General features: G+C 44.3%; 1 protein-coding gene across 4 annotated transcripts in view; it reads left to right on the forward strand.

Moving 5' to 3' along the window:
• Positions 1-18606, forward strand: part of LOC118368837 (RNA-binding protein FXR1-like) — a 31711-nt gene extending 13105 nt beyond the window's left edge. Inside the window, exons 3-17 of one of the 4 annotated variants that reach the window (XM_035753262.2) lie at positions 1289-1382; positions 2168-2254; positions 3557-3705; positions 4071-4164; positions 4397-4513; positions 4609-4779; positions 4867-4945; positions 6132-6289; positions 6859-6945; positions 13805-14033; positions 14696-14875; positions 15190-15390; positions 15511-15615; positions 15783-15868; positions 15955-18606. In XM_035753262.2, the coding sequence (XP_035609155.1) occupies positions 1289-1382; positions 2168-2254; positions 3557-3705; positions 4071-4164; positions 4397-4513; positions 4609-4779; positions 4867-4945; positions 6132-6289; positions 6859-6945; positions 13805-14033; positions 14696-14875; positions 15190-15390; positions 15511-15615; positions 15783-15868; positions 15955-16062 (1945 nt within the window). In that variant the 3' untranslated portion in view covers positions 16063-18606. The remainder of the gene's footprint in view (positions 1-1288; positions 1383-2167; positions 2255-3556; positions 3706-4070; positions 4165-4396; positions 4514-4608; positions 4780-4866; positions 4946-6131; positions 6290-6858; positions 6946-13804; positions 14034-14695; positions 14876-15189; positions 15391-15510; positions 15616-15782; positions 15869-15954) is intronic. The other 3 variants (XM_035753264.2, XM_035753263.2, XM_035753265.2) reach the window with 3 other exon arrangements.
• The last annotated feature ends 2023 nt before the right edge of the window (positions 18607-20629 follow it).

A 20629-nucleotide genomic window follows, 5' to 3' on the forward strand; every position in this document is an offset into this window, starting at 1 on the left:
AAAACCGCCATAAAAATGCCAGAGTACAGTTTGCAACTGAACATGGGGACAACGATTGTACTTTTTTGGAGTAATGTCCTCTGGTCTGATGAAACAAATATAGAACTGTTTGGCCATAATGGCCATCGTTATGTTTGGAGGAAAAAGGGGGAGGATTGCAAGCTGAACACCAGCCCAACTGTGAAGCACGGGGTGGCAGCATCATGTTTTGGGGGTGCTTTGCTGCAGGAGGGACTTGTGCACTTCACAAAATAGATTGCATCATGAGGTAGGAAAATGTGGATATATTGAAGCAACATCTCAAGACAAATGGGTATTCCAAATGGACAAACATCCGACCCCAAGCATACTTCCAAAGTTGGACAATTTGTTGGCAGAACTGAAAAAGCGCTTTGGAGCAAGGAGGCCTACAAATCTGACTCGGTTACACCAGCTCTGTCAGGAGGAATATGTAAAAATTCACCCAACTTATTGTGGAAGGCTACCTGAAACCTTTGACTCAAATTGAACAATTAAAAGTAAATGCTACCAAATACTAATTGAGTGTATGTAAACTTCTGACCCACTGGGAATGTGATGAAAGAAATACAAGCTGAAATAAATCATTCTCAACTATTATTCTGACATTTCACATTCTTAAAATAAAATGGTGATCCTAACTGACCTGAGACTGATTTTTTTTTTATTACTAGGATTAAATGTCAGGAATTGTGAAACTGAGTTTAAGCGTATTTGACGAAGGTATATGTAAACTTCCGTCTTCAACTGTACAATACTCCCTTTCACGGACTGTCACCATGAGATTGGTCTGTCAGCTAGAGAACACCGCCTCAGGCAGCAGGACTATTCAGCCTTATGTTAGGGGTTGACGCTCTTTTGGGTCTGTCTCTTGTGTTTTGCTGTGTTTCTTAGTAATTTCATTAGGGACTATGTTCTGGAAACACACACACACACTGACCTTTTTTTACAAGGAGCACGTGTGTGCCTAAGTTAAAATGTAGGTGCACACAGACAATTGGGAGCACAATGAAAAATGACATTCCAGGTCTCACAGCAAAATATTTCGGTGCATATGCGAGTAAAATGGTCGCACTGTAGAGCCCTGCACGCACGCGCATTCAGAGGCCAGAGAAAGTGCTACGGGTAGTGGACTTGTTTCCTGTTATAAATCACATGACCGGAAGAGGGAGTCAACTGATGTTGTAGTCTTTCAGGTGTCTCCTGTTTGTGAGATGGCTGGCTGGTGTGTGTTTGATTGTTTGGCCTCTCTCCCTGTCCCCCTAAAAAGCTGGCAACCAGAGAGACAGCTGCCCTTCAGTGACGTACGGCTGCCGCCTCCAGCGGACTACCACAAGGACATCGGCGAGGGAGAGGAGGTTGAGGTACGCCAGGCTGTTCATGTCATGTCACAGACCCCACTATCTCCCTCTAGGGTTGCAAAACTGCTTCTAGAAAAGTTCCAGGAATCTTCCAACTGGGATTTCTGGGGGATTGCGGTTTCCCCCCAGTGTTACTGTGATGTCATACAGAGTCCCGTACCATACATTAATCCATATCACTATCAACGGTCTAGTTTGCTTCCTCCGCCATGATTCCAGTCATTGCTGGAGATTACTACCCATGTGGCAGTTCCCTGCTAGTCCAGAGATTAACCGGAGTCCTGTTCACCACGGCAGCGTGATATAGAGAGAGATTAACCACGGTCCAATTTAGTCACGTGATTAGCCAGCTAGGATTCCATTCATCACAGCAGCCAGCACTCATTATCGCCATTGAGACAAACTCATCTCCTTGTCCATATCAATCATTTATATCTCATACATTTACGATTATCACTTTCCTATACGTTTTTCACACCTGAAAGTGATGGTTTATGCTATATTGATTTCCGAAGAGAGATTCCCTCTTTTTCTAATTGTCCAGTTATATTCCTCTTATTGCTCTGGTACCATCCTTGCTATATGCGTCCCTAGGCAGTTATTAGGGTTGCAAAATTATGGGAACTCCCAGGTTTCCTAGAAATCTTGTTTGGAAGATTCCTACATACAGGAGGAAATGGGCCTAAACAGGAAATCCAGCATTTTAAAACCAGGGACATAGTGGAAGTTTGTATCCCTTGCAGGTATAAACTCTGTCCAGTTTTAATCATCTCTCTACCCCTCCCCAGGTGTACTCCAGGGCCAACGAGCAGGAGCCATGTGGCTGGTGGCTGGCCCGGGTGAGAATGATGAAGGGAGAGGTGAGTCAGGGACTGGTGAGTTAGGGGTTGGGTGCACGCTGGGGCCGGCATGGGGTCGGTGGGGGGGCACGGTGTGTGTTCGTAAGGAGTCGAGTTTCACTCTCTTTTGTGAACAGAGGCATGAAGAATCTCATTCTCAACCAATACTTTAGCTATTTAGTCCTCTTTTCAACATCAAGATCAGTCCATGTTGTCATTTGGTGCACTCTCGTGTCATGTGCATGTTGTGTGATGAATCAGCGTTTTACACACCCTCCTCATCCACTATGGGATATCCCTCAGTCATTCCTTGGCTAGACCGACAGCAGTCTAGTGTAGGTTAATAGGGCCAGCTAAGGCAGCAGGAAGCGCATTGTGTGTTTAATGCAGGCTGGCCCATACTGTAGGGCCACCCAGACTATACACAGATTCTAGATTCCATATTGACCCCAACACCTGACGCACTTCTGTAGATCAGAAAGCATTCTCTAGGTGGAATTATGGGGGAGGTTTCACCCAGTCTGTGAGAAGGAACTCTAAAGCAACTACCATTGTTTTATACCTATTCAATCCTCTCAGATCTTCAGGAGTGGCGAGGCGTTTTCTTCCCGATTCGGCCCCCTATTCCCTATATAGTGCACTACTTTTGTCCAGAGCTCTGGGAATCAAATGGGAATCAAACAGGCAGACTGACTATAGGTCGGTAGGGTGAGTGAGACTGAGGAGGTGTTATTGAGGCCTCGTGCTGTGTGACGCTAGATACGACAAGGGTGAGACTGAGGTGTTCGTTATTGAGGCCTCGTGCTGTGTGACGCTAGATACGACAACTGCATTTGGATCCATGATAAAGCCCTGTTGGAATGTCTGCTCTGTTTAGTGATGGTTTTAATACTGGCCTAAGAGCATGGCGTGTGGTGTGTTCCTTCTCTCTCTCCTCCCTCTTTCTCGCTCTCATTCTGAGCCAGAGGGGGCTAGAAAAAGGGCTTGGTTCATCAATCAAATGAATAAAGGCTAAGCTGGATGAAATATTAAAGAGAAGTGCCATTTTTGATTTACTTTCCTTAAAAACCCTATTAATCCTCAATGTGATGGAGAAATAAGTTGTCTGTGGTATGAATGCAGTCTTGGTCTTTTTTTAAAATTTGTTACGGTGTTTGCTGACTAGGTAGTTGGGTTGTATTAACGTGTCTAGCCTGACTGAATATGGCCCCCCCTCCTTATTATTTGGCCCATATGTTCATATGGGTCGGTCTCTATTGATGAAATACTCTTCAGCACTACTTTTATTTCTCTTGCCATTTCTCTCTGAGAACCCTTGTCTCTATTTGAACCCTTCAGTTCTACGTCATCGAGTACGCAGCCTGCGACGCCACATACAACGAGATCGTCACGCACGAACGCATCCGGCCCGTCAACCCCAACAGCCCCTCCACCCGAAACTCCTTCCACAAGGTCCCCATTGCTGTCCCAGAAGACCTCCGGGACATGTGAGTCTGACCCTGGCACTGCACTACACCAGCCTCACCACTGGTGGCGCTGTAGCACTGCACTCAGACTGACTGTCTATGGGTGTCACTCCAATAGTCACTGCAGTATATTGCTTTGAGATTAAATGGAAAACCTATTTCCTATTTAGTGCACTACTTTTGACTGTTCTGTCTTGTAGTGAACTATTTAGGTTATTCGGTGCTATTTGTGAGGGGGTTCTTGTTACAGTTAAATACATTGAAATGTCATCTGAGCTTTGTCGTGTTTGGCCAGGCCAATGGCGCCTCTCTCAGTAGCTACATAGTGCGTTGTTATTGTTGTGAGGAACTGTGGATTCACCCAGAGTTTATTGTTGGACCAACAGCTGTGCAAACGACAACATCCACAAAGACTTCAGGAAAGCCATCGGAGCCAACTGTATATTCTACAGTGCAGCCTCACACGAGCTCACCGTGCTGGTCAGTATCACCACTACTGCTTCCAGGGCCTGTATTCACTAAGCTTCTCAGAGTAGGTGTGCTGATCTAGGATCAATTTAGCCTTTTTAGGTCATTCATAAGGTTATATGGACTGGGGGCTTGATCCTATATCAACCCAACAACTACGACATGTTTTTAATACGGACCATAGATTTGTCCGTTTTTTTCTCTGTAGAAGTAACTTTCTCACACTAATTCTCTCTTTCTCTAGTCAACGAACGAGACGTCAGTAAAGCGTGCTGCTCTCCTGAGCGACATGCACTTCCGCAGCATCCGTACCAAGCTCATGCTCATGTCCCGCAACGAAGAAGCCACTAAACACCTTGAGGTACAAATGCACATCATGTTCATTCAATTAAAATGTCATGTGGAGACCGGCCATCAAAATGTTGAGACATACACCCTTTTCTCCTTGCCCCTCAGACCAGTAAGCAGCTGGCGTCAGCATACCAGGAGGAGGTGAAGGTAAGGGAAGACCTGATGGGTCTGGCCATTGGCTCCCACGGTGCCAACATCCAGCAGGCCAGGAAGGTGCCCGGCGTCACCGCCATCGAACTGGAGGAGGAGAGCTGCACCTTCAGGATCTACGGAGAGGTGTGTGGGCGTGTCGTGTTTGTGCGCGTGTTTAGGAGAGAGAGAGGGGTCTTTGTCTCTGTGTATAATGGCTTGTTTGCATTGCAGACTCCAGAAGCAGTGAAACTGGCCAGGGTTTTCCTGGAGTTCAAAGAAGACTACTTCCAGGTGCCCAGGAACCTCGTAGGTGAGTTAACTTCTTGAAGCACCCCATCCCGTTAGCGGGATAATTTTCATCAACACCCGCTGAATTGCAGTGTGCGAAATTCAAATAAAATTACTAAACATATTTAATTTTCATGAAATCACAAGTGCAATATAGCAAAACACAGCTTAGCTTGTTGTTAGTCTACCTGTCGTGTCAGATTTTGAAAATATGCTTTACAGCGAAAGCAAGCCAAGCGTTTGTGTGTGTTTATCGATCACTAGAAAAAACATTATGAACACATATCAAAGTAGCTTGGTCACGAAAATCAGAAAAGCAATAATGTTTTCACTCCCGAGACTCCCAGTTACACAAATGTTCCTTTTGTTCCATAAAGATTATTTTTATATCCAAAATACTTCCATTTGTTTGGCGCGGTCTGTTCAGAAATCCACAGGCTCGAGTTGTCACGACATCGCAGACGAAAATTCCAAATAGTATCCGTAATGTCCACAAACATGTCAAACGTTTTTATAATCAACCCTCCGGTTGTTTTTAAAATATATAATCGATAATATTTCAACTGGGACAATCACTTTTTCAATAGGAGAGGGAGAGACAATGGCTGCCCCACTCTGTTGCGCAATCAAAACTCTGCGAACACCCAGCTATCCACTGACGCGATGTTATCTTTCTCGCTCATTTTTCAAAATAAAAGCCTGAAACTAGGTCTAAAGACTGTTCACACCTTGAGAAAGTGATAGGAAAAGGAATTTGGTTGGTATCCCTTTAAATGGAGCGAAGGCATGCTATGGAACATGGAGCTTTCAAAATAGAAGCCACTTCCTGTTTTGATTTTCCTCCTGTTTTCGCCTGCCATATCAGTTCTGTTATACTCTCAGACAATATTTTGACACTTTTGGAAACTTTTAGAGTGTTTTCTATCCTAATCTGACAATTATATGCATATTCTAGTTTCTGGGCCTGAGAAGTAGTCAGTTTCAAATGGGTATGTTTTTCATCCAAAAAAAATCAAAATACTGCCCCCTACACTTAACAAGTTAAAGCACATACCCGTGATTTAGTCAATCACAAAATGTCCTGTATATATACATGTATTGAGAAACAATGATACCATCTCAATTGTGCCATTGTTTTTTAATTTTAATATAAACTTGACTCTTCCAACTATTCCTGACTCGTCCACCTTTTCTCCCCCCTCTCCCAGGCAAAGTGATCGGCAAGAACGGAAAAGTCATTCAGGAGATCGTAGACAAGTCTGGTGTGGTTCGGGTCCGGATCGAGGGGGACAACGACAAAAAGCTTCCCCGGGAGGAGGTAGGCAGGCAGGGGGCTGGCAGAGAAGACACTGCCCCTAAACAAGAGGTGAATGGAGCGCTGCGGCCGCTCTAACAATAACTGTACCACGGTGTTAATTACCGCTTCTATGTTTTCACCGTCACCGCCATCGTCTTTGTCAAAATTCTGATCGCTTTCCCAACATTTCCAGAGATTCTGGTTGGAAGATTTCTGGAGTTAGGGGAGAATAAGCAGGAAATCCAGCAGTCCTTCAACTGGGGTTTCTGTAAAACCATAAGCTCTGTCTATAGGCTGCCCGTTATCCCATTTCAGTTTCCACAGCATGTCTGTACTGTACGGCACCTGTTCTAGGGGGGTTGGCTGGGGTCTCATCGGTTGGTATTTGTTGTTCAGTGTGCTTTCTTGTGATTGTGAGCGTACACGCACGTTTTCTAAAATGTTTCCTTCAAAGAGAACCCTCATTCAGCGTATTTCTACATCAACGTAAATACATCGGTTCTTTGGCCCTTGCGAAAATGTACAAATGTCCATGACTAAACAGCAGGACTCGCCCTCCTCAAATCCATGACGCGCTCTCCACTAGTAAGTCTGCTCTACCTGTCTACTGTCTTAAATCCTCCTCTCCTCCTCTCCAGGGCATGGTCCCCTTCGTCTTTGTGGGAACCAAGGAGAACATCAGCAATGCCCAGGCCCTGCTGGAGTACCATGTGGCCTACCTACAGGTGAGACACACAAGCAGAAACCCGTACACAGACCACCAGACAAGTAATAGACACTCAACCCTCTAAGTATTCACTCCTCTTTTTCCACATTTTGTTACAGGCTGAATTGTATTAAATTGAGATTTAATGATGTCAAAGTGGAATTGTTTGTGGAAATGTTTAGAAATGAATGGAAAGCTGAGATGTCAATACGTGTTAAACCCCTTTTGTTATGGCTTAATAAGTTAAATGGACTCTTTGCAATAGTGTTTAACATTTTTACTACCTCATCTCTGTACCGCGCACACAATTATCTGTAAGGTCTCTCAGTCAAGCAGTGTATTTGAAACAGATTCGACCACAAAGACCAGGGAGGTTTTCAAATGTCTCGCAAAGGGCACCTATTGATGGGTAAAAATTTAAAAAGCAGATAATGAATGTCGCTTTGAGCATGGTGAAGTTATTAATTACATTTTGGATGGTGTATCAATACACCCAGTCACTAAAAAGATACAGGCATCCTTCCTAACTCAGTTGCCGGAAAGGAAGGAAACCGCTCAGGGAATTCACCACGAGGCCAATGTTGGCTTTAAAACAGTGAGTTTACTGGCTGTAATGTGGGAGAACTGAGGTTTGGTCAAAGTTATAGTCACAATACTAACCTAAATGACAGAGTGAAAAGGAAGCCTGTACAGAATTGCACTAAATTAAAACGCAATGTCCTGGATACAAAGCTTTACATTTGGGGCAAACGCAACACATCACTGAGTACCACTCTTGATATTGTCAAGCATGTTGGTGGCTGCGACGTTATGGGTATGCTTGTCATCGGCAAGGGGGGGGGTGGGGATAAAAAAGAAACTGAATAATGCTAAGCAACAGACACTGGGAAACAAATGACCCTTTCAGAAGGACAATAACTTAAAACACAGGGCCAGTGTACACTGGGGTTGCTTACCAAGGCGACATTATGTTCCTGAGTGGCATAGTTTTGACTTAAATCACTTAAACCCAAGACTTCAAAATGGCTGTCAAGCAATGTTCAATAACCAACTTCACAGAGTTTGAATAATTTAAAAGAATGTGCAAATATTGTACAATCCAGGTGTGCAAAGCTCTTAGACTTTCCCAGAAAGATTGTCAGCTGTAATCGCTGCCAAAGTTGATTCTAATCTGTATTGATTTAGGGGTTTGAATACTTATGTAAGTTTGATTTCTCTATTTCATCTTCAATAACTTTGCAGGAATGTGTCAACATGTTTTCACTTTGTTATTATGGGGTATTGTGTGTAGCTCGAATTCAGGCTGTAACAGAACAATGTGGAGTAAGTCGAGGGGTATGAATTCTTTCTCAAGGCACAGTAAATGTTGACCCTATATGCCTCTGAATATCTAGAGTAAGCCTAGGCACTGTGACTGGGCCAATGGCCTGAATATACATGCATGGTAGGCGTTCCCCTTACCCACAGTTCTAGGATCAAATTACCCTCCCCCATAACCTTAACCATAGAAGGCAATTAATATCTGACCCTAAATCAGGAGCAAGTTTCTAATCTACCTACTTGTGAATATGGGAAATTAGTGTTTTTCAATAGATGATGTACTGTACACTGTATGGGGACCTGTGGGGTGGGTGGGGGTTCCAGTGGTCACCTGTCCCCCTCCATCCACCCTTTACCTCCATGTGAAAGCTGCTGAGAGTAGCTCCGTTTTACCCTTACCCTGCGTGCTTTTATAAATAGTCCACTGCTCAGGGTTGGGAAGAGGGGGTAGCGGTGTAGATTACTGGTTCTGGACCCTAGCCTCCCAAAATAACACCTCTATCCATCCTTGCACCCCCTTGCTCCTGGTCAGCCACCTCCCTCAAGGGTCAGCTGTTCAGCAGCTGTTGCATTCTGAAGTGACACCCTCAGCCACCTCACCTAACCAAAAGGCCCCAGTGAACTGCTGTCAGTGTACTTGATCCCCAGCCCTTACAGTCCTAAACTGATCCGGCTACCCACAGTCTTGCCCACACTGCAGAACTGAAAAAGAGATGTCACTCTTAAAGGCTTTTTTCCTTCTCAGATACTGAAATTTCACGTCAAACTGTTGCAGTACGGCCCATAAAGCTCCCAAAGTAGTGCACAGTATAGGGAATGTGATGCCATTTTGGGATGGGTCCTGTATGTTTCAAAATATATGTTTGCCAGCCCACAGTGGTCCAGGCTCTTTGCCCACACAAGATATTCTTTCTGTCTATGGTGTAATGAAAGAAGACGAGTCGGCGGCCAGTACTTTCCAATAAACTTCAGTGGACTATTAACAGAATATATTTACTTAAGAATACATATGGGAGCAGTTAGCATAGTGCATCAGGACCCCCAACTGCAACGCGTTTCAACTAGTCTTCCTCAGGCAGTGTATGTTCTAACGTGCTCTGCCCTATAGGAATGTGTCTAGGATGTACACTACCGTTCAAACGTTTGAGGTCACATGGAAATGTCTTTAAAAAAACAACACATTTTTATCCATTAAAATAACATCGAGTTGATCAGACATTGTTGTAAATTACTATTGTAGCTGGAAACGGTAGTTTCTTTTTTTTTTTAAATGGAATTTCTACATCGGTGTACACAGGCCCATTATCAGCAACCATCACTCCTGTGTTCCAGTGGCACGTTGTCTTAGCTAATCCAAGTTTATCATTATAAAAGGCTAATTGATCATTTGAAAACGCTTTTGCAATTGTGTTAGCACAGCTGAAAACTGTTCTGATAAAAGCAGCAATAGAACTGTCCTTTAGACTAGTTGAGTATCTGGCACATCAGCATTTGTGGGTTCAATTACAGGCTCAAAATGGCCAGAAACAAAGAACCAACTTCTGAAACTCATCAGTCTATTATTGTTTTGAGAAATGAAGGCTATTCCAGGTGAGAAATGTAGGAGATCTTCAGTTTCTTGGCCAACGCCGTGTACTACGCCCTTCACAGAACAGCTCAAACTGGCTCTAAGCAGAATAGAGAGTGGGACGCCCCAGTGCACAATTGAGAAAGCGAACAAGTACATTAGTGTCTTGTTTGAGAAGCAGACACCTCAAGTCCTCAACTGGCAGCTTCATTAAATGGTACCCGCAAAACACCAGTCTCAACGTCAACAGTGAAGAGGCGACTCCGGGATGCTGGCCTTCTAGGCAGAGTTGCAAAGAAGAAGCCATATCTCAGACTGGCCAATAAAAAGAAAAGATTAAGATGGGCAAAAGAACACAGACACTGGACAAACTAACTCTGCCTAGAAGGCCAGCATCCCAGAGTCGCAGTTTTCACAGTTGACTTTGAGACTGGTGTTTTGCGGGTACCATTTAATGAAGCTGCCAGTTGAGGACTTGAGGCGTCTGTTTCTCAAACAAGACACTTATGTACTTGTTCTCTTTCTCAATTGTGCTCTGGGGCGTCCCACTCTCTATTCTGCTTAGAGCCAGTTTGAGCTGTTCTGTGAAGGGCGTAGTACACTGCGTTGGCCAAGAAACTGACATCTATTTCTTATTTCAAGATCTTCAGTTTCTTGGCAATTTCATTTCCCAGAACAAGAATAGACTGAGTTTCAGAAGGAAGTTATTTTTCTAGCCATTTGAGCCTGTAATCGATCCAACCAATGCTGATGCTCCAGATACTCATCTAGTCTAAATGCCAGTTTTATTGCTTCTTTAATCAGAACATAATTGCAAAAGGGTTTTTTAATGATCAATTTTCCTTTTTAAAACAATCAACTTGAATTAGCTAACACAATGTGCCATTGGAACACAGGAGTGATGGTTGCTGATAATGGGCCCGTGTAGAAATTCCATTAAAAAATATACTGTTTCCAGTCACAATAGTAATTTATAACATTAACAATGTCTAACACTGTATTTCTGATCAATTAGATTTAATGGACCAAAAAAAGTGTTTTTCTTTCAAACACAAGGTCATTTCTAAGTGACTCCAAACTTTTGAACGGTAGTGTATGTTCTAACATATACACTGCCCAATAGGAATGAGTCTAGGACAGACATGGGCAAACTACGGCCCGCGGGCCACATACGGCCCGTTAGGCTTTTTAATCCGGCCCGCCGAACTTGTCCAAATTATAGTAAAAACCTCATTTTTTCCCCTTTCCCTGCAATGCCCACGTTTCCCTAATAGATGGCGCACTCAAAACACATTGACCGTTGTTGGAGTGGCGCGTATTTCTCTTTATTTCACTTTAATTTTCACTTCGTTTCATGTCACCATTAAGCCCTTCTGTGAAAATGAGCGGACCAAAGAGAAGGAAAGTGGACAGCGAATGCCGAGTGTTTAATAAGGAGTGGACAACAAAATACTTCTTCACTGAAGTCCGATCAACGGCTGTATGTCTGATATGCCAAGAAGCTGTTGCAGTTTTCAAAGAGTACAATATCAGCCGTCACTTTGCCACGAAGCATGCAAACTATGCTAGCAAGCAGTCAACACAAGAACGGACGGCTACTGCTCAGAGGTTGGCAGCTAATTTACAGAGTCAACAGAACTTTTTTCACCGACAAACTGCAATTCAAGAGTGAAGTACCAAGGCAAGTTATTTGCTGGCATTCAAATTAGCAAAGGCTAGCAAGCCTTTCTCCGAAGGCGAGTTTTTGAAAGAGTGCATGGTAGAGACAGCAGGTCTCTTGTGTCCGGAGAGCAAAACCAAGTTTGAAAAAATCAGTTTAGCACGCAGGACAGTGACTCGCCGCGTGGAACTGATTGACGAAGATATAGTCAGCGAGTTAAACAAAAAGGCGGAGTCCTTTAAGTTATATTCACTAGCACTGGATGAAAGTAACGACATAAAAGACACTGCTCAGCTCCTAATTTTTATCCGAGGGATTAACGACAGTTTTGAGATAACGGAGGAGCTTTTGAGCATGGAATCACTGAAAGGGAAAACGCGAGGAGAGGACTTATATGAACAGGTGTCTGCTGTCATCGAGAGAATGAAGCTACCTTGGAGTAAACTTGCCAATGTCACCACGGATGGATCGCCAAATTTAACTGGAAAAAACATCGGGCTGCTGAAAAGAATCCAGGATAAAGTGAAAAAAACCCTGACCAGGATGTTATTTTACTTCACTGCATCATTCATCAGGAGTCTCTGTGTAAGTCTGTATTGCAGCTTAATCACGTCGTGGATCCAGTTGTAAAACTTGTTAACTTCATACGAGCAAGGGGACTTAATCATCGTCAGTTCATTACGTTCCTGGAAGAAACTAATGCGGATCACCAGGACCTACTTTACCACTCTCGCGTCCACTGGTTAAGTTTGGGGAAAGTGTTTCAACGAGTCTGGGAGCTCAAAGACGAGATTCGCTCATTTTTTAATTTAATGGGGAAATCCGAAGAATTCCCGAGCTGAGCGACACAAACTGGCTTTGTGACTTTGCGTTTGCTGTGGACATATTTTCACACATGAATTAGCTGAACGTGAAGCTACAGGGGAAAAGATCAGTTTGCGCACGACATGTACACAAATGTGAGAGCCTTCAAATCCAAGCTGCTTTTATTCTCCAGGCAAATGTCAAACAAATCTTTGGCACATTTCCCCACACTAGCTGTGCGGAAAGAGGCCGCCCGAAATGGGAAGAAATACTGCAAATCACTGGACGATCTGCACAGAGAATTTTGCCGTAGGTTCTGTGATTTTGAAAAAATTGACAAGTCACTTCAACTGGTGTCCTGTCCCCTGTCACAAGACCCCGAATCAGCACTGCAGGAGCTGCAATTGGAACTGATCGATCTTCAGTCTGACTCCGTCAGAAGGAGAAGTTCAAGTCTCTTAAACTGAATGACTTTTATGCTTCACTTAACGAGACCGGGTTTCCAAACCTCCGGAGGACAGCGCAGAAGATGCTGGTGTTGTTTGGCTCGACCTACGTGTGTGAGCAGACGTTTAGCGTCATGAAAATCAACAAAGCCCATCACAGATCCAAGTTAACTGACCAACACCTCAGATCTGTCCTGAGAATTGCCACAACAAAACTAACTCCAGACTTTGATGCACTGGCAAAAAAAGGAGACCAACAACACTGTTCCCACTGAAATGGTGAGTTTTCTGCTGTGTTATGAAAAAATGCATATGGAAAGTTTGGAAGTGCGTCTCTTAATTAAGAGCAATGCGCATTTACGCACAGCAGCGGTACAGTAGCTTAATTAACACGCCGCACATCGCTCTTAATTTAAATTTAAATTTTCAGCTGCAGGTAGGATATTTAATACAGCCTATGTCTGTGTGCTTGGCAACGATACACGTGTACTGTTTGCGCGTGAAGGCGAGGGCGTCCGTGGCCAGTTTGTAGAGCGCGCGGTCAGGACAATCCATCCATGATTTTGCGGAGTTTAACACAAGTAGATATTATTGAGCTTGAGTATTTTGTTGTGTAATAATATGTTTTGAATGTTGAAAGTGATTCCATTTTTCAATAAATGTTGATTTCTTCAACTTTGCACCTTCGATTGAAACGTATTAAAAACAGACGCAATCTTGATAAATCACAGTGCGTATGTTATTTTAATCTATTTACATTTCCTCCTCCCAGTATCTGCGAAATAGTATGTAAATGCCATATCTTGCATATTCCTTGAGACAAATTTATTAACTGATAAGGGCTATTTTTCACATTTGAAAGACAGTTAATAAATTGGGTTGTAGTGTTCTTACTGTGCTATGAGGTTTGCACACACTACATTTAATGCTTTAGTATATCCGGCCCAAACACTCCCTCCAAATGCTCCTGGCCCGGCCCCTCTGTCAAATTTTAGAACCCATTGTGGCCCGCGAGTCAAAAAGTTTGCCCACCTCTGGTCTAGGATGTAAGTTCTAACATGTACTTCTGTCTCTCTAACAGGAAGTGGAGCAGCTGCGTCTGGAGCGGCTGCAGATTGACGAGCAGCTCCGTCAGATCGGGGTGGGTTATCGTGCTCCCCCTAGTCGGGTCGGGGGCACTGGCCCCGGGGACAGGGAGAAGGGCTACCTGACGGACGAGAGCAGCAACTCCACCAACCTCCACACCTCCCGCATCTACGGAGGCCGCGGCCGAGGGCGCAGGCCCTCCAACAGCCAGTACTCTGGATATGGTGACTAGACAACTCATTTGATCCCTCCCTGTTTATGACAGATTCTGACTTAACAAACCAGGCATGCTTCTTATCTGAATAATTCAATTTCCTTTCTGGGTTGTTAGTAGTTGGTTCTGTGTGATATTAGTTGTTTGCAGGCTATACTCTGTCAATAGTCTTCAGGGACGATGATCTGGTTAAATTTTGAGCGTTGCTGCAGTGAACACCAACTAGTCTGACTCTACTAGGAGAACACCCTCTCTCATGGGTTTGCTGATGAGCTGACTGGTACATACTTAGACTACCGGTAGAACATCCCACGTATGGTGGGAGGTAACAGAGCGTTGGACTCGTAATCCCCGAGCCGACGAGGATGAAAAATTGGTCCATCTGCCCTTGAGCAAGGATTTTAAACCTAATTGCTCCAGGGTCGCTGTTAGTAATGACTGATCCCTGGCTGTGAGTGGGATATTTAAAAAAGTCAATTTTACACTACACACGGTACAGGTTACACACTTGTACATGTGTGAAACAGGACAAATATAAGCACCCTCTATTTGACATAGACCCCACCCTGCATCTTCCTCTTTCCTCATACACACCCTCTCTTTATCCTCTGGTTTTGCTCATCCCTTGTTCTATACCATTGTTTTTATGCTGTATGTTACTGTCTGTTACAGGTACCAACTCTGAGCAGTCCAACGCCTCTGAGCCTGAGGACCTCAATGAGCGTGACCAGCGTCCACGTGGCGTGGGTGGAGATGAGCGAGGCTCCCGCCGGGGTGGCAGGGGCCGTGGATCCAACACCGGACGGGGCCGCGGAGGACCCGCCTCACGACCTTCCAACTCAATCAGCTCCGGTACAACACGGGGGGATAATAGTCCAAGCTAGGGTACTGAGTTGTATTCATTAAGCACCAAATGGAAGATAACGGACAGAATTAGGGAAGTACTGCCTGAACTGGTCCAATGAGAAACGCTCGTTTGTATATTTCGTAGCAAATCGTTTTTCTACAGTTGGCCCTAATGAATTGGACCCGGGTGATATTGGCATCTTCCAGGTCAAACCCCATGGTCTAGTTGTTTCTCATAACTGGAAGGTGGTGCAGTTTGATGTTGTAGGCCTCATCTTCCCATGTCTCTCACGTTCCCTCTTTTTCTCTCCCCTGTCCAGTGCTGAAGGACCCGGACAGCAACCCGTTCTCCCTGCTGGAGGGTGAGAGTGAGCAGGGTGACACAGATGCCAGTGAGGGGGTGGGAGAGGTAGACCTCAGGAGACGCTCTCGCCGTCGCCGCAATGACCAGGAGCCCAGTGTGATGGACGCCGCTGCCACAGAGTCAGACAGCCAGGCCGGACCCAACGAGAATGGACTGGGTAGGAGAGCTTGAGGCTTAATTTTGTAGAACACCAGATGGTTATGCTGTGAGACTAGGTTGAAGTATAACTTTTATTTTCTCAGACTTCTTATCCATTATAAAAATATTTTTTGACCAGATGAGCAGGGCAGACCCCAGCGCCGCAACAGGAGCCGCCGTCGCCGTAACCGTGGCAATCACCCAGAGGGAGGATCCGCCAGCTGTGACAGACTGCCAGTTGAAGGTGAGTAGTGTGTCAGACCGTCCCTCCATGTTGTCAGTCTCTACCTTGGATAGATTTCTATTCCCTATCCTTCCTTAGTCTGATCCCCTCACTGTGTAGCGCTGGGGTTGTCATTATACTGGATCTCGTGGTTACATCACTGTTCTCTGGGTTGTTTGGTTCTGCAGTGACCGTGGCAGACTACATCTCCCGCGCCGAGTCCCAGAGCCGACAGACCCTTCCCCAGGAAACACTTGCTGCTCCCGAGCTCAAGGTATGCGCGCGCACACACACACACGATGTCAGCTTTCAGTGTTACTGTTAAAATGACCATTTCCCTCCCCTGCTCTCCTTCCTCAGGAAAATGGGAGCAGTGCCAAGAGGGACGAGCACATGGCCCCCTCCAAGCGTTCCCCTAGCAACGGCATGGCCACACCCAGCGAGACCCTTGTCAACGGCGTCTCGTAGAGGACTAGGCCTCGCCCCCTAAAAACCCACGTCTAGAGCAAGACTTCATGGCAAACTCTGTCCCTGCTTGCATTTACTTAAACCTTAAAACAGATGAGTGAAAAACGACAAAATACCAGATTCATACTACTATGAGAGAGAGGGGGGAGAGAAAGTACATAAAAATGACAAAAGCATCTTAAAAACACACGTAATGGTGTATGTTATCCTATCTATCAGTACTTTGTGCTTATTTAAATTAAAAAACACCTAGCTTGCCAGAAAATAGCTGGTGGATATGACTTGATTTTTAAAGAAATAACAAACACAGGATGGGACTTTATTTTTTATTTTTTTTGCAAGTTTTTGTTTTATTTTGATGTTATCACTGGTTTGGACTTTTGGCCGCTCTCCCATTCAAACAGACATGTCTTTTACCAGTCTTAAGGTCCGGAGGATAGATGATGCTAGCTGGAGGATAGGAGGGATGGGCGGACGAGTCCAAGAGGTGAAGAACAAGCGTCAGGCGTGTTACGTTACGTTCCCTGGCCTAAACGTCAGTTGGTGATGATGGACAGAAAGTCAAACAGATGTGATTATTGATAGACATTGTGCCTTGAATTTGAAAAAAAAAAAAAAAAAAAAAAAAAAACTAGTTTGTTTTTGTTTCACAGGAAAGATGTTTTTCTTTGAGAAGAGAACAGACCAGTAGCGAGGGAAGGGGGAGTTAAATGATTGCAGAGGTATAAACTGTGGTAATACAGAAAAGAACGAGGGAACGAATGACTGGCCAGAGAGTCTGGTGCCAAACAAGAACCTCAAGGCGCTTGTCCTCCCTAAGAGTGGACTGGACAGCGTTTGGGCTGTGTGTGTATGTGTGTATGTATGTATGTACGTACGTGTGCACAGTTGAGAGCTGGCAACCCTGGGTCAGTGGTGAGGCCACTATTGGCTGGGAGGATAGGAAGGGGTGTTGTGTCACTTCCCCTCTCCCTTGCTTGACGCTTGTGTCCGGGGCTGGTCCTACACACAGCCTTTCAGACTGACAGACAAGGAAATAGATTGAGTACTTGATTAGTCGATGGATTTAGACTGTAAACAAAACGTCACAGTGCCTCTTTCTCTGGGCCTACTGGCTGTGTGGAATAGGGAGGTAGGGTAACATGGCGCTGTAGCTCCCAGCCACACTAACAAACGCCTGGGTGAACCGCAGCATGGGAGATCCAACGCACACGCCATGGTGACCACGAGATGGAGGGAGGTAGACTGTAGAAGGCTGGCCACGTTGTTTCACCCTTCTAGAGGGTCTGTGTGGCGTGCGGGGGGGTGAGGAGCGCAGCTTCAAAAGAGATGAGAGCTATACACACGCACTGTTACACACAGATGCACAAACTGCAACCGCAACACGACACTGTTGCAATTCAGTCACGGGCGGTGGGGTGCAGTCAGTGTGGTCGCCCCACGTTATGTTCGGAGGAGACGTGAGTGTTTTTGAGATTAACTAACTATAAGCAAGGTGGTTGTCCTGTTCTTAAAAGGTGGCGGGCGAGGGGCGTGAGGGAGGAGACTCGAACTCTTATTGGCTTGTGGGCTCATGTTGTTACTGTCGTCTTGGTTACCTCTCAACTACTTTTGTTCTTTCCACATCATAGAAAATGTGAAATAAAATGGAAGTGAAATCAACTGTCTGACATGAACTGATTGATTTCTTCTGTCTGAGTTTGCGCTCTATTTTTCTAAATCGATAAACAAGCTAATTTGCATGATCATTTAGCAGTAGCTTTGCATGAGGGAGAGGGTCACGTTTCAGCCTCACCATTACGGCATCCACTACTAGAACTGCTGCTAATGTCCACATCGAATGTGTTTAAGAATCCATACCTTGGAGCAGGGCTCCAACGTTGTTCCTGGAGAACTACCATCCTGTAGGCAGGCTTTTGCTCCTTCCAAGACGGTAGCTCTCCAGAACCAGGGTTGGAGAGCCCTGCCTTAGACACTTTAGTACTGTAGTGGCTTCTCTGACTACCTTTCCACCACTCATTGACCCACAAGATAGCTGCCTTTTTACTGATATGACTAAGAATAGAATTGGCCCCATTTCTTACTCTTTTAAGTATTACAATACGTTTTTAACACAAACCTGGCACATCAGTGTTCTCACAGCCACAAGTATTGAGTGGGATGAGGTGTGTTTACTGGATTAAAATCAACTGGATTGTGTTGCCCCCTTTTGGTTAAACTGTCTTTCTGTGTCATGGTATGAGAGCAGAGCACTGATTATTTCAAATAATGAATTCAGTTGTGCATGCCTGCATGTGGGATGAAGAGACCGATTGAACACTTAATGTATTGTTTGTGTGAAACGTATACCTCACTTGTCTATACTGTATCTCCCTCTCTTGGCTCCCTGTATCCCTATGTCTTTCTGGTTGGGGAGAATGTTGACGTTTGTGTGTATGTTAGTAGTACTGTTTAGGTACTGTCAACTCTTCACTCTGTGTCAGGTTGTCTCTGGTCTTCTCACTCATGTTCTGATGGCAATAAAGGACTTTTCATTGTTTGATACATTTTTACGTATTTGTCCCTTGGGCTAAATCAGGAGTCGCTGAAATACAAAAACAGTAACATAGATTGAATAGTCTAGATTAATTCCAACCTTTTTGAAATGATTAATTTGTCCTAATATCGTTACAGAGCATTTAGCTATCTGGTTCAGTGCTCTCCAACCTTGTTCCTGAAGGGCTACTGTCCTGTAGATTAGGCTGAAACTCTAATCTAGCGCAACTGATTCTAATAATTAGCTGGTTGATAAGTGGAACCAGGTTAGTTCCAACTGGGTTTGGATTGAAAACCTACAGAAGTATTGTGCTCCAGGAACAGGGTTGGAGAGCCCTGTTCTAGAGTGACTCATGACTGATTCAGAGGCAGCAGGGCACCCTGGGTCTCAAATTGCACCTTATTTTCCCTATATGCCTCAAACTCAGCTCTGGACTTTGAAGCCAGGTTCCACTGCATATTTTTGTTCCCCTCTTATCAGGGACTGATTTACACCTGGTCCATGTGTGTGCAGTTAATTGTCAGGTATAATTATTCATGAAACTTTCTCCAGCCCGAAAGTTGAAAAACGTCTGACGTCCCAGATTTGAGTAAAGTAGGCTGTGTGTTACGTACTACGACCTATACGTTTTGTTTTAAAGCAATTAGGTGGCAGACCGCAATTAGTCCACCAGGGGGCAAGTGTACATTTCAAGGGTAAACCTGTTCATAATAGAATGAGTTTCGACCGTTTATCTGAGGCTTTCAGAGGAAGGAAGAGGTACACCACTGTCTCAACATATTTTGCAATCAGTCCGTACACCCGTTTGAAAAACATCGGCTGCTAGGCGTTGACATTTTAACGTAGTTGTCGTTATATGTGTAAATTGGGATTCAAAACTGATAGGATAAACATTGATACAAATGCTCAGGATCTGATGAACAGGACTGAAAAGTGCGCCGTTGTAACCCGCAGATCAGTGTGGACTGTAGCGCTACATTCCAAATGTCACCCTATTTGTCTGGTCAAAACTAGTGCATTTTGTAGTGAATAGGATGCCATTTGGGACAGAACCTCTCGACCCAACTTTACCACTTCTCTTTTCAGTTTAGCATGAAACCAGTTCTCAGCCAGGTCTCATAGACTAGACGTAACATAGTAAATGTAAATCCTTGAGACTCAAATTAGTATGGTTTCTTTTACATGTGGTACGTTTGGTATAAGATCTATGGTTACTTCAGGAAAAAATGGAAGTTGGGTGGTTGGCTGGGCATATAACATGAATGTCTAGCAACCCAAAGGTTGTGAGTTCGAATGTTGTCACGGACAACTTTAGCATTTCAGCAAATGTTTGAGTATTTATTACTTTTTTAGCTACTTTGCAACTACTTAGTGTGTTTGCAAATCCTTCCTCTAACCTTAACCCTGTAACATAACATACTAATAGAGTGTTTTGGTTTTACATACAGAATAATACGAATTGCTCTTTGACCAGGTTGGTGTTCTGCAATAGCCAGGTATGGATTGGGATCACCAGAGAAATAGCCTCAGGCATTACTAACACACCATTCCATTTTTCTCCTTGAGGTTCCCATACTGGCCCATTATTAGCACTCTGGCCAGTCTGTTTCTCGAAACACCCAAATAGTATTCTAACTATGCCCTTATCAATCTATAAGAACAGAATATATTGTCCACAGTCACTAAATTAGATTTATTTTGAGATATCATTTGAAATGTGTTATGTTGCTGTGCCTTAGTACCAAAAGCCTATGTTGAGTGGAATCATTTGCATTCCCTATGCAAAGATGAATGCTTTTTTTTTTAGAACTGCAGGCAATAAACCGCAGATGGACAATGGCACATCACATATCTTGCCCGAGAGAACTTTGAATTTCCTGTTCTACAGAACCTGTCACTGTGACGCAAGTCTAATTAGTGATGCAATTGTTGTGCTTGGATTATTGTTTTACTGTCAATGATGCTTTGCCATACACACCATGCAGGTGGGAACGGGTTGAGAAAAGAGTAGTTATTTTGTGTGAATGTTGT

The sequence above is a fragment of the Oncorhynchus keta genome, chromosome 35, assembly GCF_023373465.1.
Source record: "Oncorhynchus keta strain PuntledgeMale-10-30-2019 chromosome 35, Oket_V2, whole genome shotgun sequence".
In the NCBI taxonomy this organism is placed as follows: Eukaryota; Metazoa; Chordata; class Actinopteri; order Salmoniformes; family Salmonidae; genus Oncorhynchus; species Oncorhynchus keta.